We start from the raw sequence: 19,568 nt of genomic DNA, 5'->3' as shown, positions 1-19,568 counted from the left end.
AAATGTCTGTTCATTTCTTTTGCCCATTTTTGATTTGATTGTTTATCTTCCTGGTGTTGAGTTTTACAAGTTCTTTATAAATTTTGGTTATTAAACACTTATCAGACATATAGTCAAATATGTTCTTCCATTGTGTGGTATGTTTTTTTATTTTGTTCCATATTGTCTTTAGCTGTGCAAAAGCTTTTTAGTTTGATATAGTCCCACCTGTTCATCCTGTCCTTTATTTCACTTGCCTGTGGAGATAAATGAGCAAATATATTGCTGCGAGAGTATTGGAGAGCTTACTGCCTATGTTTTCTTTCAAGATGCTTATGGTTTCATGACTTACATTTCAGTCTTTTATCCATTTTGAGTTTATTTTTATGAATGGTGTAAGTTGGTGGTCTAGTTTCATTTCTTTGCAGGTAGTTGTCCAGTTTTCCCAACACCATTTGTTAAAGAGACTGTCTTTACTCCATTGTATGCTCGTACCTCCTTTGTCAAATATCAATTGTCCATAAAGGTGTGGGTTTATTTTTGGGTTCTCTGTTCTGTACCATTGATCTATATGCCTCTTATGTCAATACCAAGCTGTTTTGAGTACAGTGGCCTTGTAGTATAACTTGGTATCAGGTAGTGTGATACCACCAACTTTATTCTTCTTTTTCAAGATTGGTGAGGATATTCGTGTTCTTTTTTGGTTCCATATAAATTTTTGGAATATTCATTCTATATCTTTGAAGTATGCCATTGATATGTTAATAGCAATTGCATTGAATTTATAAATTGCTTTGGGTAATATAGACATTTTAATGATATTTATTCTTTCTATCCATGGACATGGTATATGCTTCCACTTGTTTGTATCTTCCTTGATTTCCTTTATCAATGTTTTATAATTTTCTGAGTACAAGCCTTTAACCTTCTTGGTTAAATTTACTCCTAGGTACTTTATTTTTTTGGTTGCAATAGTGAAGGGGATTGTTTTCTTAATTTCTCTTTCAGACAATTCATTGTTGGTGTATAAAAATGCCTCTGATTTCTGAATATTAATTTTATATCCTGCCACTGTGCTGTATTCATTTATCAGGTCCAGTAGTTTTTTGACTGAGACTTTAGGGTTTTCTATGTACAGTATCATATTATCTATCATCAGCAAATGATAATTTTACTTCTTCTTTTCCAATTTAGATGTCTTTTACTTCTTCTTGTCTGATTGCTGTGGCTAGGACTTCCAGAACTATGTTGAATAAGAGTGGAGAAAGGGGGCACCCCTGCCTTGTTCCTGATCTTAAGGCGATTGCTTTAATTTTTGCCCATTGAGTATGATGTTGGTTGTGGGTTTGTCATAGATGGCCTTTATCATGTTGAGGTATATTCTCTGTAATTCTACTTTGTGAAAAGTTTTGATCATAAATGGGTTCTGGATTTTATCAAATGCTTTTTCTGCATCTATTGATATAATCATGTGATTTTTCTCATTCCTTTTGTTTATGTGATGAATTACATTGATTGATTTGTGAATATTGTACCAGCCTTACCTCTCTAGAATAAATCCCACTTGATCATGATGTATGATTTTTTTCTTGTATTGCTAGATCCAGTTTGCTAATATTTTGTTGAGACTTTTAGCATCTAAATTCATCAGGGATATTGGCCTATAGTTTTTCTTCTTTGTATTGTCTGCCTGGTTTTGGAATGAGGATTATGCTCACCTCATAAAAGGAGCTTGGAAGTCTTCCCTCCTTTTGACTTTTTTGAAATAGCTTGAGAGGGATAGAGTTCGGTATTCTTTGAATATTTGGTAGAATTTGCCTGTGGAGCTATCTGGCCCAAGACTTTTGTTTGTTGGGATTTTTTTGATAACTGTTTCAATCTCATTTGTTGTAATCGGTCGGTTTAGGTATTCTGATTCTTCCAGATTGATTTTTGAAAGATTATATGTTTCAAGGAATTTGCCATTTCACCTAGGTTGTCTAATATTTTGGTATACAGTTCTTCATAGTATTTTCTTACAATTCTTTGTATTTCTGCTGTGTCAGTTTTTACTTCTCCACTCTCATTTTATATTTTATTTATTTGAGTCTTCTCTCTCTCTCTCTCTCTCTCTCTCTCTCTTTGGTGAGTCTGGTTAAAGGTTCATCAATCTTGTTTACCTTTTCAAAGAACCAGCTCTTGGTTTCATTAATCTGTATTTTTTTTTTTTTTTAGCTTTTATGTAATTTATTTCTGCTCTGATCTTTATTATTTCCTTCCTTCTACTTCCTCTGGACTTTACTTGCTGTTCTTTTTCTAGTTCTTTTAGTCACAGGGTTAAGTTGTTTATTTGAGCTTTTTCTTTCTTCTTCGGGTATACCTGTATTGCTATGAACTTCCCTCTCAGAACTGCTTCTGCTGTGTCCCATAAATTTTGAATTGTATGTTCATTTTCCTTTGTTTCAAGAAACATTTTGATTTCTTCCTTGATCTCATTGTTAACCCATTCTTTATTTAAAAATATGCTATTTAGCCTCCAAGTGTTTGAATGTTTCTCAGTTTTTCTATTGTAGTTGATATCTAGTTTTATGCCATTGTGATCAGAGAAGATACTTAATATGATTTTAATCTTCTTAAATTTATTTAGACTCGTTTTGTGTCCTAACATGTGGTCTATCCTAGAGAATGTATCATGAGCACTTGAAAAAATGTATATTCTGCTGCTTTAGGGTGAAATGTTCTGAAGATATCTATTAAATCCAGTTAGATCAGTGTGTACTTTAAGGCTGCTATTCTTTGTTAATTTTCTTTCTTGAGGATCTATCCATTGATGTTAGTGGGGTATTGAAATATCCTACTATTACAGTATTGCTGTTGATCTTGCCCTTTATGTCCATCAAAATTTGCTTTATATATTTAAGTGCTCCCATGTTAGGTGTATAGATATTTATAATAGTTATATCTTCCTGTTGGATTGCTCTTTTTATCATTATGTAGTGACCTTCTTTATCCCTTACTATAGCCTTTGTTTGAAAGTTTGTTAGATATAAGTATTGCTACCCCTGCTTTTTTTAAAATTTCCATTTGCATGAAATATTTTTTTCTAGCCCTTTACTTTCAGTCTATGTGTATCTTTTGTTTTGAGGTGGGTCTCTTGTAGATAGCATATGTACAGATCCTGTTTTTTTTTTTTTTTTTAATCCACGCAGCTACCGTATGTCTTTTGTTTGGATCATTTAATCCAGGGGTCCCCAAACTTTTTACACAGGGGACCAGTTCACTGTCCCTCAGACCGTTGGAGGGCTGGACTATAAAAAAAACTATGAACAAATCCCTATGCACACTGCACATATCTTATTTTAAAGTAAAAAAACAAAATGGAAGTAGTACTGTACGTGAACGACACCACGCTTTGCGGCGCCACCACATACAGTACTCCAGGCACACAGGATGTGGATGCATCCTGTGCTCCTCTCACTGACCACCAATGAAAGAGGTGCTCCTTCCGGAAGTGCAGCAGGGGCCAGATAAATGGCCTCAGGGGGCTGCATGTGGACCGCGGGCCGCAGTTTGGGGACCCCGGATTTAGTCCATTTACATTTAAGGTTATTAATGATATATAGTTGTTTATTGCCATTTTATTCTTTAAATCTACATTCCTCTTTTACTACATTTTTTTCCCTTCTGTTTACAATAGGTCCCTTAACATTTCTTGCAGCATTGGTTTGGTAGTAATGAATTCCTTGAGGGTTTGTTTGTTTGTTTTTTGTCTGAGAAGATTTTTATTCCTCCTTCAATTTTAAATGATAGCCTTGTTGGATAAAGAAGTCTTGTTTGTAGGCTCTAGTTCTGCATTACTTTGAATATTTTTTGCCATTCCCTTCTGGCCTTAAGTATTTCTGTTGAAAAGTCAGATGTCATCCTTATGGTGGTTCCTTTGTAGGCAATTGACTGTTTTACTCTTGCAGCTTTTAGTATTCTTTCTTTATTTCTTAACTTTGGCATTTTAATTATGATGTGCCTTAGTGTAGGTCTCTTTGGGTTCCTCTTTAGTGGGACTCTCTGTGCTTCTTGAACTTGTATGACTTTTTCCTTCAAAAATTTAGAGAAATTTTTGGCTATGCTTTTCTTTTCTTTTTTTTTTTTTTAATAAATTTTTATTAATGGTAATGGGATGACATTAATAAATCAGGGTACATATATTCAAAGAAAACATGTCTAGGTTATTTTGTCATTAAATTATGTTGCGTACCCCTCGCCCAAAGTCAGATTGTCCTCCACCACCCTCTATCTAGTTCTCTGTGCCCCTCCCCCTCCCCCTAACTCTCTCCCTCCCTCCCTCCCATGTCCTCCCTCCCCCCACCCCTGGTAACCACCACACTCTTGTCCATGTCTCTTAGTCTCATTTTTATGTTCCACCAATGTATGGAATCATGTAGTTCTTGTTTTTTTCTGATTTACTTATTTCACTCCTTATAATGTTATCAAGATCCCACCATTTTGCTGTAAATGATCTGATGTCATCATTTCTTATGGCTGAGTAGTATTCCATAGTGTATATGTGCCACATCTTTATCCAGTCTTCTATTGAAGGGCTTTTTGGTTGTTTCCATGTCTTGGCCACTGTGAACAGTGCTGCAATGAACATGGGGCTACATGTGTCTTCACGTATCAATGTTTCTGAGGTTTTGGGGTATATACCCAGTAGAGGGATTGCTGGGTCATAAGGTAGTTCTATTTGCAGTTTTTTGAGGAACCACCATACTTTCCTCCATAATGGTTGTACTACTTTACAGTCCCACCAACAGTGAATGAGGGTTCCTTTTTCTCCGCAGCCTCTCCAACATTTGCTATTACCCGTCTTGTTGATAATAGCTAATCTAACAGGGGTGAGGTGGTATCTCGGCTATGCTTTCTTCAATCAGGTTCTCTATAACTTGTTCTTTCTCTTCTCCTTCAGGAACCCCTATGGTGTGGATGTTGTTTCTCTTCATGTTGTCACAGAGCTCTCTTAGAGTTTCCTCAGACTTTTTAAGCCACTTTTTTTTTTGCTGTTCTGCTTCTATGCTTTTATTTTGTCCTCTAAATAGTTGATTTGATCCTCTGCTTCATCCAACCTGCTTTTAATTCCTTCTAGTGTAGTCTTCATTTCTGAGATTGTATTTGTCATTTCTGTCTGATTCTTTTTTATGATTTCAATGTTCTTTTTGATGCTTGCTATTTCTTTGCTTAAGTGCTCATTTTGTCCATCTATTGTTGCTCTAAGATCCTTGAGCATTCTAATAATCATTATTCTAAACTCTACATCTGGTGTCTTGGTTATTTTCATTTCATTCAGTTCTTTTTCTGGGGATTTCTCTTATTGATTCATTTAGATTGCATTTCTCTGTCTTCCCATTTTGTTGTATAGACTGCTCCTTTGGATGTGTTGTTTATGTAGGGTTGGTGTTGTCTTCCTCCAGCTTTCAGTTGTGTTGTGTCTAGATCTCTTGGGTTGGCCTCAGCTGTTGTTTGTAATCCACTGTGAGCTATTTGTCTGCTGCTACTGCTCTTTTTGCTATTTGTGCCAGTGTTTTCTATGCCTTAGTTGGGTCAGGTGTGAGGAGCCCTTCCTTAAGATACCACTCTAACTAAGGTTGTTAGGTCCTTAACTGATGCTCTCTGTATCAGGCCACTGGATGTACTATCCCTGGACCTCTCTGGCTGGAACCTGGCACAGACCAGTAGGGCTTACTGCTTTTGACTGGCCCTTAGCAACCTTCTTGGAGCTACAAGCGATCCAAAATTTGTGGCTTCCTTTGCTGGGCCCAGATGGTGTTGTAAATATCAGCTGTACTTGTAGGCTGGCTTTTACCTACTCTTGGCTAGTGTTTGTGTCCTCTCTATTCCTGAGATGTGGTCTTTCCTCAGGCCCGCTGCCACCACTTCCTTGGGCACTTGGGCACTGGCACTACTGGGTGTGTGGGCTCAAGGGCCAAACGTCAGGCTTCCCTGTGGGTGCACAGGTCCCCTCGCCGGAGGGCCAAACGTCAGGCTTCCCTGTGGGTGCATGGGTCCCCTCGCCAGGCTCCACCCCCTGCTGGCACTCAGGATGTCTCACTGAGCCCCAACCTCCATTGGTGCTGGGGACCCCTTGCCTCACCAGGCTCCACCCCTTGTGGGCACATGGAATGTCCCACCTCACCAGGCTCTGTCCCGTGTCGCCATGGGGGCCAAGTGCCATGGCCTCACCATAACTGGACCGTCCTGTCCTTTGGAGGGTACTCAGCAGTGTGAGGGGCAGTGTAGCCTAGACCTCAGCACTCAAAACTTCTGTCCCTGATGCACCCCCTGCTTCTAAGCAACTCTTTGCACTGACTGGAGCAGGAGAGCCTCTGGTGGGTGGGGTAATTGCTTCCCTTTGCTGGCGTTGTTTCTCCCAGGAAATATGGCCACTATAGGTTTGGAGAGTGACCCAGTACAATGTCCCCCATAGTCTCTCCCTGTGCCCCCAAGACTACATTCTCTTCTCACAACTCTAGTCCTGTTGGTGCTCCCCGCTCCCGGAACCCTGGGTCAGTGGCTGTGAACAAGGTTTTCTTCACGATCCCTTTAAGATGGAGCTTGGGTCTCAGAGTTCTATTTCCCTCTCGCAAGCAGTAACCCAGTTCTTCTTTCAGCTCAATAATATCCATAAGCCTCCTCTAGTCTCTGGGCCTCCAGGCTGGGGTTCTGGGCCTGGGGCTGAGGACCCACAACTCTCCAGGTAACCCACCCCACCATAAGAGACCCTCTGAGCTGCTTCTCACTCCTGGGAGCAGGGCAGCCCTTTCCGCATCCTGCCCTTCCTGCCAGTCTCAGTGAGGTTTCTTCAGTGATGTTTGGTTATAGATTCCTCTTAAATTAGTCTAAAGTTGGTTTTTCAAAATGATTGTTCCTAAGTTGTAATCCACTTTGGTTCTGGGAGGTGGAAGTTTTAACATCCACCTACTCCATCACCATTTTCTCTTCCCTCTATTCTTAAGTTTTTGAGGAACCATTATACTTTCTTCCATAATGGTTGTACTACTTTGCATTCCCATCAGCAGTGAATGAGGGTTCCTTTTTCTCCACAGTGTCTCCAACACTTGTTATTACTTGTCTTGTTGATAATAGCTGATCTAACAGGTGTAAAGGTGGTATCTTATTGTAGTTTGATTTGTATTTCTTGAACAGCTAGTGAAGATGAGCATCTTTTCATATATCTGTTGGCTATTTGTAGGTCCTCTTAGGAGAGTATCTGTTCAGATCTTCTCCCCAACTTTTTTTTTCATTTTTCCAAAGCTGGAAATGGGGAGGCAGTCAGACAGACTCCCGCATGCGCCCGACCGGGATCCACCCGGCATGCCCACCAGGGGGCGATGCTCTGCCCCTCTGGGGCATCGCTCTGTTGCATCCAGAGCCATTCCAGCGCCTGAGGCAGAGGCCACAGAGCCATCCCCGGCTCCTGGGCCATCCTTGCTCCAATGGAGCCTCGGCTGCGGGAAGGGAAGAGAGAGACAGAGAGAAAGGAGAGGGGGAGGGGTGGAGAAGCAGATGGGCACCTCTCCTGTGTGCCCTGGCCGGGGATCGAACCCAGGACTTCTGCACACCAGGCCAACACTCCACCGCTGAGCGAACCGGCCAGGGCCTCCCCAATTTTTAATTGGATTGTTTTCTTGTTTGTCGCTGAGCTTTGTGAGGTCTTTATATATTTTCTATATAAACCCCTTATCAGAGCTGTTGTTTGCAAATATCATCTCCTATTTATTGGCTGCCTATTGTTCTGTTGTCAGTTTATTTTGCTGTGCAGAAGATTTTTAATTTGATATAGTCCCATTCATTTATTTTTGCCTTAACTTTCCTTGCCTTTGGGGTCAAATTCATGAATTGTTCTTTACAGCCAAGGTCCATGAGCACAGTACCTATGTTTTCTTCTATGTAATTTATTGTTTCAGATCATATATGTAGGTATTTGATCCGTTTTGAATTAACTTTTGTGCAGGGAGACAAATAGTAGTCAAGTTTTGTTCTTTTGCATGTGGCTTTCCACTTTTCTGAGCACTATTTATTGAATAGGCTTTCATTTCTCCATTATATATTTATGGCTCCTTTGTTGAAGATGATTTGTCCACATATATGTGATTTTATCTCTGGGATCTCAATTCTGTTCCATTGGTATTATGTCTGTTTTTTTACCGATACTACCATGCTCTTGATTATCATAGCTCTATAGTATTATTTGAAGTCAGGTAGTGTGATATCTCTGGCTTCATTCTTTTTCCTCAGGATTGCTTTGGCTATTCAGGTTTCTTTTTATGGTTCTATACAAACTGTTGATTTTTTGTTCTATTTCCTTAAAAGCCACTATTGGGATTTTGATGGGATTGCATTAGATTTGTATATTGCTTTGGATAATATGGCCATTTTAACCAGTTGATTCTTCCAATCCATGAATATGGAATATTTTTCTATTTCATTGTGTCTTTTTCAATTTCTTTCAATACACTTTATAATTTTCAGTATATAGTTTCTTCACATTCTTTGTTGTTTATTCCTAGAAATTTATTTATTTTTGCAGTTGTAAAAATAATTGTTTTTTGAGTTCATTTTTTGAAGTTTCATCATTGGCGTATAGAAAAGCAGTGGGTTTTTTTTTTATTGATTTTGTATCCTGCAAATTTATTGTATTGGCTTATTGTTTTAAAAGATTTTTGGTGGAGTCTTAGGGGTTTTCTATATAGAGAATCATGTCATCTGCAAAAAGTGACAACTTTACTTTTTTTTCCCTGATATGGATTCCTTTTATTTTTTTCTCTTGCCTGATTGATTGCTCTGGCTAAAACTTCCAGAATTATGTTGAATAAGAGTGGAGAGAGTGGGCAACCTTGACTTGTTCATGATTTTAGAAGAAATGCCTTCATTTTTTTTCCCTATTTAGAATATTAGTTGATGATTTGTCATATATGGCCTTTATAATGTTGAGGTACTTTCATTCTATTTTGATTTTATTGAGTGTTTTAAATATTAAGATATGTTGTATCTTATTGAATGTCTTTTCTGCATTTATTGATAGGCTCACATAATTTTTCTTCTTTGTTTTGTTTATATGTATTATGCTAATTGATTTTCATATGTTGAACCATCCTTGTGCTCCTGTAATGAATCCCATTTGATAGTGGTGTGTAATTTTTAAAAATGTGTTGTTGTATTTGATTTGCTAGTGTTTTGTTTAGTATTTTTGCATCTGTATTTATTAGAGATACTGGTCTGTAGTTTTATTATTTTGTGCTTGCCTAACCAAGTTTTTGTATGAGGGTTATGTTGGCCACTTAAAATGTTTTAGGGATTCTTTCTTCTTCTATTTTTTGGAAGACTTTGAGAAGGCTAGATACCAGATCTTCTTTCAATGTTTGGTAGAATTAACCAATGTAACTAACTGGTCCTGGACTTTGTTTTGGGGAAGACTTTTGGTAGTTGTTTCTATTCTCTCCTCGCTTATAGATCTCTTTAGGTTTTCCACTTCTGTTTGACACAGTCTAGGAAGATTGTAAAGTTCTAGGAATTTATCCATTTCTTCTAGGTTGCTTAATTTGGAGGCATATAATCTTTCATAGTATTTTACTATGATTATTTGTATATCTATGATGTCTGTGGTAATCTGTGGTAATTTCTCCTCTCTTATTTTGGATTTTGTTTATAAGAGATTTTTCTCTCTCCTTTTTTTTTTTTAAGTGAGTCTAGCCAGAGGTTTGTCAATTTTTTTTTCTTTTTCTTTCTGAAGCTGGAAACGGGGAGAGACAGTCAGACAGACTCCCGCATGCGCCCGACCAGAATCCACCCAGCACGCCCACCAGGGGCGATGCTCTGCCCCTCCAGGGCATCACTCTGCTGCGACCAGAGCCACTCTAGCGCCTGGGGCAGAGGCCAAGGAGCCATCCCCAGCGCCCGGGCCATCTTTGCTCCAATGGAGCCTTGGCTGCGGTAGGGGAAGAGAGAGACAGAGAGGAAGGAGGGGGTGGGGGTGGAGAAGCAAATGGGCGCTTCTCCTGTGTGTCCTGGCTGGGAATCGAACCCGGGTCCCCCGCACACCAGGCCGATGCTCTACCACTGAGCCAACCGGCCAGGGCTGGTTTGTCAATTTTATTGATCTTTCCAAGAACCAGATCTTTGTTGTACTTATTTTATCTATAGTTTTTTTTTGTTCTCTATTTCATTTAATTCTGCTTTAATTTTTACTATTTTCTTTTTTCTCCTGACTTTGGATTATATTTGTTCTTCTCTTTCTAGTTCCTGAAGAAGTGACATTAGGTTGTTGACTTGCAATCTCTCTTGTTTCTTAATATAAGCCTGTAATGATATAAACTTCCCTCTTATTACTGCTTTTGCTGCATCCCAGAAATTTTTAGTTGTGTTTGTGACAGAGAGAGAGAAAAAGAGACAGATAGGGACAGACAGAAAGGAGAGAGATGAGAAGCATTAATCTTCATTGCAGCACCTAAGTTGATCATTGAGTGCTTTCTCATATGTGCCTTGACCTAGGGGCTACAGCAGAGTGAGTGACCCCTTGCTCAGGTCAGCCGCCTTGGGCTTAAGCCAGTAACCTTGGGCTTCAAGCCAGCAACCTTTGGGCTCAAGCCAGTGACCATAGGGTCATGTCTATAATCCCATGCTCAAGCCAGCAACCCCACGCTCAAGCTGGTGAGCCCACGCTCAAACCAGTGACCTTGGTGTTTCAAACCTGGGTCCTCTGCATCTCAGTCTGATGCTCTATCCACTGTGTCACTGCCTGGTCAGGCCATCCCAGAAATTTTGAAATGTTGTGTTGTTCTGTTCCTTTTGTTTGTATTTTTTTTTTTGTATTTTTCTGAAGCTAGAAACTGGGAGAAACAGTCAGACAGACTCCCACATGCGCCCGACCGGGATCCACCTGGCACGCCCACCAGGGGTGATGCTCTGCCCACCAGGGGGCGATGCTCTGCCCCTCTGGGGCATCGCTCTGCCATGACCAGAGCCACTCTAGCGCCTGGGGCAGAGGCCAAGGAGCCATCCCCAGTGCCCGGGCCATCTTTGCTCCAATGGAGCCTTGGCTGCAGGAGGGGAAGAGAGAGACAGAGAGGAAGGAGGGGGGGTGGAGAAGCAAATGGACGCTTCTCCTATGTGCCCTGGCCGGGAATCGAACCTGGGTCCCCCGCACGCCAGGCCGATGCTCTACCGCTGAGCCAACCAGCCAGGGCCAGTTTTTTTTGTTTTTTGATTCAATCTGCTACTCTGTGACTTTATTGGTGAGTTCAGTCCATTTATATTTAGGGTAATTATTGACACTTGAAGATTTCCTATAGCCATTTTATGTTTTGTTGTTGGTAGCTCTGTGTCTTGTTTGGTTCTTCTCCTTTTTTTCTGTCGGTTGTTTTTGGTGGTACTCCATTCTTCTTTCCCTCATTTCTTTTCTTTTTCAAGCTGTGTGTTTCACTGGTGGCTTTTTGGTGGGTGATTCCAATTAGTTTATTAAGAGAAAAATGTTCAAATGTACAAGAGTCCTTTGTCTTATGAGTGCTTCTGTACTCCATCTTCCTTTGTTACTGCAGATCTTTATCTTCTCCCCTTTTATGTTATGATTTTCACAGATTATATATATTTTTTATTGCGACTTTGTTGGAGCTTTTATATATAGTTTTGATTTGTTTAGTTGTTTGTATCTGGTCAAAGAATACCCTTTAGTGTATCCTATAGTGTGGGTTTTCTGGTGATAAATTCCTTCAGCTTTCATATGCATATGCCTATAAAAGTTTTTATTTCTCCTTCATATCTGAAGGATGACTTTGATGGATATAGTGTTCTTGGCTGGTAATTTCTCTCCTTCAGTATTTTGAATGTTTGGGTCCACTCTCTTCTGGTATATAGAGTTTCTGCTGAAAAGTCTGATGACAGCCTAATGGGCTTTCTTTTATATGGTATGTTCTTCTTATTCCTTGCTGCCTTGAAAATTCTTTCTTTGTCATTGATTTTTGACAATTTTATTATGATGTGCCTTGGAGTAGGTCTGTTTGGGTTATGATAACTTGGTGTTCTGTTTACTTCTTGGATTCAAGGCTCTAACTCTTTCCATAGGCTTGCAAAATTCTCATCAATTATTTGTTTGTATAGGCCAGTGTTTCTCAATGTGGGGCCCACGCCCCACAGGGGGGCAATTCGATAGTTAAGGGGGGCAATTTGAAAATGGACTTGACACGACTTTAACTCTTTTGCCTCGGGCCATTTAAATGCAATGCTAGATATCGGTGCCAAATTTAACAAAAAATGCAATTCTTAAATAATTGCGGTAAATAATTATTAAGTATAATTTTGTTTGATGAGACCAAAATATCAACTGGGTGATTGGTGTCTTCAAGTAAACTTCGTCCTGGGTTCACCGCGGACCGTGCCGTCTGCCGTGGGGAACCCCGGACGTTTTAAAAACTCGCTAAACAACGCAGTTATTCTCACCTAATTGCCCCATCGCAACTTCTGTAGTGTTTCACATCATTCAGTTGGTGTTAATTTGAAATAAGTGTCAGTCAAAACTGTTGTAAAAGCTCGTTGATTTAATAAATATACATATATATATTGCATAGATATAATTGGTAAGTATTTGATTTTATTTTTATCAATATTAAACTCTTTATTAAGTACTTCTTGCATCGGGGCTAGAAAGCACTAATATTTTATAAATATTATTGGGGCTATAATAGTGCATGCACGACAATTTTAATTTTAGAAGCATAACTTTCCAGAAAATTTTGTCAAGTGGAAAAAATATAGATACCTTTTGATTTGCGGTGGTAGTGTAGTAAATGTGTTATATACACTTAAATAAATATGAATTTTTAGTATATGTTTACTCTATGTCACATTGAATATATTTTAACACATATTTTAATATTAGTTTTTAATTGATCTTATTTTTATTATAGCCCATAGTAAAATGAGTGGTGCAAGCAAGAAAAAAACTCGTCAATATTCAGAGGAATATTTAAAATTTGGGTTCATACCCGCTGTTCATGATGAGCAGATTCCTTTTTGTCTTTTATGCCAGCAATGCTTGACCAACAAATCAATGAAATGAGGTCGTCTTGAGGTGCATTTGAAGACGAAACATAGTGCTTATATTAATTCAGATTTGAGTTACTTTAAAACTTTAAAGAAAAATTTTGAAAAAAGAACAATATTAAAGTCTCTATTTACTGCTCATACTTCAACTAATAATCATGTTCTTGAGGCTAGTTATCAATTTCTTTATTCATCGCTAAAACTGGAGAAAATCACACTATAGAAGAGAATTTAATAAAACCGTCAATATCAGCATTTCTTAAAACGGTTCTTGAAAAAGATGACAAAGATGTAAAAGCTATGCCACTCAGTAACAATTCTGTTAGCAGAAGAATAGACGAAATGAGTGAGGATATTGAAAAACAATTTATTGAAAAGCTGAAAACAAGAAAATTCTTTTTGCAAATGGATGAATCAACTTTGAGAGACAGTGAGGCAGTATTGATAACTTACGTAAGATATATTGATAAAGGACATTTTGCTGAAGAAATGTTGTTCTGTAAAAGATTAGAAAGCACCACTACCTCCAAAGATATATATGATAAGCTAAAAAACTACTTAGATGTCAATGATATACCAATGAAAAATATAACATCTTGTGCTGCAGATGGTGCTCCCAATATGATGGGCAAGAAAAATGGCTGCTTAAAATTGATGAAAGATGCGAATCCAGAAATGATTCTTGTGCATTGTGTTATTCATAGGGAAAACTTGGTAGCTGAAAACATCTCGCCTGTTCTGAATGAAGTATTACATACAGTAATAAAGTGTGTTAATGCTATTAAAGCTAGTGCCAAATGTGAGCGTCTTTTCAAGCTATTTTGTGAAGAACAAAATGAAGACCATGTGAGACTTTTACTTCATACTGAAGTAAGATGGCTATCTAAAGGAAACTGTTTGAAAAGATTTATGGAACTGTTTGATACTCTTAGTGATTTTTTAAGCAACAAACCTGAAATGAAGTATCTGTTAACAATAGATGGTAAAGCATTTGTGAGTTATTTAGCCAATATCTTTGAAAAACTAAATATATTAAATAAGCAACTTCAAGGAACAAATAAAACTCTTGTCGGTGCAAAAGCAAAGATATTTGGTTTCATTACCAATATTAAGTTATGTCAGAAACGTATTAATAACAAAAACTTTTAAACAGTTTCATTGGCTCCAAAAATGTGAAGTAACTGATACCGCTTTACTTGTTATTGTCAATCATTTGAATATTCTATCGGCTGATTTAAAAGAAAGATTTTCCGATTTAAAACAAATTGATTTCCCAACATGGATGATGCAGCCAATGTTAGTGGATTTGTCTGATATATCAAATATGCAGTATCAAGAAGAACTCGCAGAATTGCAAAATGATGAGTCAGTTAAAACTTTATTTAATATCAAAGGAGCGATGGCATGGCTTTGTGAGGAAACAGAAATCAAATACCCAAATTCAACCAAATGTGCAAGAAAACTATTGCTACCATTTCCATCTTCATTTTTAGCTGAATGTGGATTTAGTGCTGTAAATGATTTACTGGTAAAAAAAAGAAATCGGCTGGATATAACACAACGTGGAGACTTGAGACTAAAGCTAACCAAATTGGAACCTGATATAAAATCTCTGTGCAGCAAGCATCAAGCACAAGGATCACACTAAATTAAAATAATAAATTAATACAGAAAAATCTGTATTAAAATTATTTGGAATTTAAATTTCTGTTTTTCATTATATGTTTTGAAATTTTACTTATTGTGTTTTGTTAACAATTTCATAGTGATTTCTTCCTAGAACCTATCATTTATGTTTATTAAGTGAACAAATAAATTTTTTAATGTTAAAAATTATGTATGTTACATAGGTGGGGACATAAAAATTTTAGAAAGGTTAAGGTGGGGCATGGCACAAAAAAGGTTGGGAAACACTGGTATAGGCTTTCCCTTTCCTCCTCCTTCTCTTCTTCTTCTGATATACCAATTATTCTTTTATTGCTCTTTCTGATGGAGTTAGACAATTCTTGTAGAGCTTTTTTTTTTTTTTAATTCATGAGCCTCACTTCTCTTCTCTCTGTAACATCTCTAGTTGCCTATTGTCGATGCCACTGATTCTTTTATATATTAGGCTTCTATTAGCTAAACTTGCTACCTCATTCTTCAATTCATATATTGAATTTTTCATCTCCTTTTTTAAAGCTTCCATCTCTTTGGTGAAGTATTTGTTTTGTTTATTAATTTGTTTTTGAGCTCAAGTTGGCTATTGGTGTCTTTTCACATTTCTTAAAGTATTTTCCAAACTTAGATTTTGAATTCTCTACCATTTAACTCCAAGGTTTCCATGTGTTTGAGATTTTTTTCTGGAACTTTTTCATTTTCTTTCTAAACTACATCTTTTTCTGGTGTAGCCATATATTCAATTTCTTCTTTCTTGATGGCAATTGAAAGTTGTATTGTTAAGAACCCTTAGAAAAAACCTAAATAAATGAAAAAATTAAAATAGAAGATACAAAAAAATATAAAAATTAAAGAAAAAAATGACAAAGAAAAACCACAGAAAAATATCAACAGCAAACAAACAAACAAAAAAACAAAACACTACAAAAAGTAGGAATAAATATGTAAATTTTAAAGAAGATTTAATTCAAAAGAGAAAAAAATAAGAATATAAAAAGGAAAAAGATTAAAAAGGAAAAATAAATCTTGGTTTTAAGAGGTTTATTCTAGTAGGTGTAACTGTATTACAACTTTTAGCTCTGTGAAGTTACTAGGTTGTCCTCCACTGAGATGTTGTTGTTGCAATGATGTAGGCAGGGCCACAGTCACATTGGTGGGTGGGAAATGTTGTGAGGGGTTTATAGTTTCAAACTTATGGCTTTGGCCTTATAGCTTTGGCTCTAAGGCTTCAGCTTTCTGGCTTTATGGCTGTAGCTATGGTGATCTCAGGCTTCTGGGTGCTCTTTTCCACATCTCCACAGATCTAAGGACCAGATGTGCAGCACCTCTGTTCTTCAGGAAATATTAATAGATTGTTTCTGAAGAGCTAGCTGTAGGGTTTTTCTCTGCCACTCTCAGTACCATGAGGTGGTAGAGGTGGGATCTGGGAGTTTCAGGAACTGCACTTTAGCTTTTCCTGTCTCTCCTGAGTGCAGGCTGCAGGCAGACCATGGAACACTTGCTATAACCCCATGTTCTGGCTGCTTTGGTTTATCTCCCCCTCTGCCCCTCTATCTCATTGTTCCTCTTGGCAGAAGGAGACCTAGTCACTCTAAGTTTACATTTTCCTGCCCCCAGGCAAAATCCAGAGAGCCCAAGCTTCCCTACTCCACATAGTCCAGCAGAGAAAAAATACCCAGTCACTTCAGGTTTGTCTCCTCTCCTCTCCAAAGCCCACCACAAGTGCATTTTATTTTCTGCTTCACTTTTCAACCTGTCCCACCTTACATCCATTTGGTGCACGGATCTTTCTGGCATGCCTGCAAGCCCAGCTGGGATTCCTTCACTGCATTATAGCTGTTCAATTTGTTGACATTTCAAGGGGAGAGATCAGGAGTATTTCTCATGCTGACATTACTCTGATTTCCACCTCTTTCTTTTTCTTTTTTAAGTGAGAGGAAGAGAGATAGAGATACAGACTTCTGCATGTGCCCTGACTAGGATCCACCTAGCAACCCCCATTGGGGCCAATGCTTGAATCAACTGAGCTATCCTCAGTGCCTAAGGCTCATGCTCAGACCAGTTGGGCCACTGCTGCAAGAAGGAAAGAAAGATAAAAGGAGGAGAAGTTGGGGCAGAAAAGCAGATGGTTGCTTCTCATGTGTGCCCTGACCAGAGAATGAACCAGGGATATCTACATGCTTGCCAAAGCTCTATCCACTGAGCCAACCATTCATGGCCTAGTATTTTCTTTACATGCATATTTGGAGCTAGACTGATTTATAGTTTTGAGTTCTGGATTTTAATTTGTTTCTAAATCTCTTTAGGAGGACTTTGTATATTCTGTTTTCTTAACCAGTCTATGTTTTCTGAGAAGGAAAATTAATTTTTCTGTTTTCACTTCAGCCTCTTATTTCTAACATGTGTGCGCACGTGCGTACACACACACACACACACATCAACTACAGTAAGTGCTAGGCCTACAGTGTATTTAATATAGCAACCAGTTACTAAACAGTGAAACACTATATACATTGCAGAATAATTCAAACTCTAGAGAATTCCAGATTGTTTTGTTTTCTTTCTTTACTGAATTGTTTCTATGTAATCTTAAATAAATAGTATTCCAAAACCATAAATCATGCACAGAGAATATGCTTAGGTATCATTTTAGTGGGGAGAGTGGTATCCCTGAAAATTGTCAGGCCTATTCAGGCCCAGATTTCCATCAAAATATTGTATGGATCAGATAAGTATAAATTGCTAGAATACAAGGTCTGTGAGAACATTTGTTGTGCCTTTTGTTCTTGTATTCTTCTTAAATAGCACAGTGTGAAACTATAATAGGTGTGCAACAAATATTTGTTGAAAGAACATTGTTAGACCTTAAACTTAAGTTATATACTCTAGTATGAACCAATATAAATATGAATGGAGGGGGACAGTGAATGTTTATTTGTTTAAACCTCAGAACATCTAGTCCTAGATTCTCCTAACTCTATTTTGAAGGGATAATAGGAAGAACTGTACCTGTTTTTTGTAGGTACAAAATGACTTTCAGGTGAAAGGCCTTGGCCTGATGGTAGGACTTCAATTATTCCCTGTAAGAGTAGAAAATGACAGTTATATCTTTTAAATTCCAAGTTGCTCTCAGTGGCCATTATAACATTTTGTCTTTCAGCTCATATGAATAGTATACCAGGCAGTAGCTCATTTGGATCTCTCACACCCAACAGTACTAGGAACCACAGTCACTGAGATATATAAGAAGAATAAATAACTTTTGTCATTGGTTATAGTACACAAGTAAATCTCACAAAAATTCTATTCATGTCAACATCAAGGCAAGTATTGAACATTGCAGTTCAGCCCAGGACTGAATTAATTATACTCTTCTTTCCTGAGCTCTTATATAATAAAAAAAATAAATAAATCTTAACCCTGAGAAGACCTTTCACTGGAACATTAACAGTCACCCATAATTTGAAAATTATTTCATCTTGCTGTTCTATGATAGAAAAGATTTTTATCTTAAAACACTGAACTACAAACTTTATTCTTTGGCCAATAAAGATTGCTTCTATGTTGTTAAATGCTATCATTAATTTCCTAAGTATGTTTCCTGTTATAAGCTTTTATTTTAGCAAATAAAAAAAGAGAGAAAGAAAGAAAGATCTTAAAAGGGAGAGATAAAAAGCCGTTCAATCTACATGCCATAAATGGAAAACATTACCTACAGTCTCAAAGATCACCATAAATACACAACTGATATATTATTCTAAAATTTGAGAATTAACCTTTCTCCTTTCTTGTTTTCTCTTAAGCTTGTGAGATAATGAATCAGGACTTTATGAGTGACCACCTGATCATTTAGTTTCTTATTTTATTCCACTGTGCATCATTTTTAACATCTGAATTTTTTCTCTCTCTCTTTTTTTCTTTCCCTGTGGTTTCTCCAGAATGTTAAAGATTATTTTGAATGTAGCTTGAGTAAATCCTACAGTTCTAGTAACACACTTGGGATTGACCTCTGGAGAGGGAGAAGATGTTGCTCAGGAAACTTACAGTTACCGCCGCTGTCCCAAAGGCAGAGTGAGAAGGCCAGGACTCCTGATGGTGACGGCATTTCCAGACCGACCACACTACCTTTGACAACACTTCCAAGCATTGCTATCACAACTGTAAGCCAGGAGTGGTGAGTAGCCTCAAAATTAAATGTCAGTTCTAAGTTTTATTTTTCAGTTACTCCAAATACAATTTCATTTTATTAGAATATTACAATAGTTATCTGTGGGATACCTAAGGCTATTGACATTTTGACAATTTGTTTCCCTTTGGGTAGAAGATGAAGCCTTGTAATCAGTAGAGATGTTTTCTACCTCTTTAGATCAGAAAAGGCCTATTGAGAAAGAAATGAGAGACATTTTTATTAATGTCAAGGGAAAGCAAAATTACTGCCTATGACCTTTATTTTTTTTCAAAGAACTATTTAGTGTATGTCAATATGTTTTAGTTTAGTAAATCACTATTCTATCAGTTGTGGTCAGGGTGGCGGTGTAGGAAATCACTGTACTCACATCCTCCCATAACCACATTAAAATTTTCAACTACACTACAGGACAACCATCATTCAGAACAACCTGAAATCTAGCTAAACAGAAGTCCTACAACTAATGATATAAAGAAGAAACCACATCAAGACTGGTAGGAGGGACAGAGAGGCAGAATGGGCTGGTTCCACACCCACATGTAGCAATAAAAATTGGGAGTGTTATCTTGGCTGCAGAGGTCTTTTCTGAGGAAGTAGGGGTCCCAGCCCCACACCAGGCCCACAGCCTAGGGTTCCAGTGCCAATTAGAGAAGTTTTCATAACTTCTGGTTATAAA

At 37.8% G+C, this 19,568-nt stretch overlaps 1 protein-coding gene across 1 annotated transcript in view; it reads left to right on the top strand.

Annotated features, from left to right (window-relative positions):
- The window catches only part of PDE4B (phosphodiesterase 4B), a 549,769-nt gene that overhangs the window by 9,935 nt on the left and 520,266 nt on the right, over nucleotides 1-19,568 (top strand). The window contains exon 2 of the mRNA XM_066268958.1: nucleotides 18,642-18,877. Within this exon, the coding sequence (XP_066125055.1) occupies nucleotides 18,642-18,877 (236 nt within the window). The remainder of the gene's footprint in view (nucleotides 1-18,641; nucleotides 18,878-19,568) is intronic.

The sequence above is a fragment of the Saccopteryx bilineata genome, chromosome 3 (genome assembly GCF_036850765.1).
Source record: "Saccopteryx bilineata isolate mSacBil1 chromosome 3, mSacBil1_pri_phased_curated, whole genome shotgun sequence".
Lineage (NCBI taxonomy): Eukaryota > Metazoa > Chordata > Mammalia > Chiroptera > Emballonuridae > Saccopteryx > Saccopteryx bilineata.
This window is presented reverse-complemented; position numbering and strand designations above follow the sequence as displayed.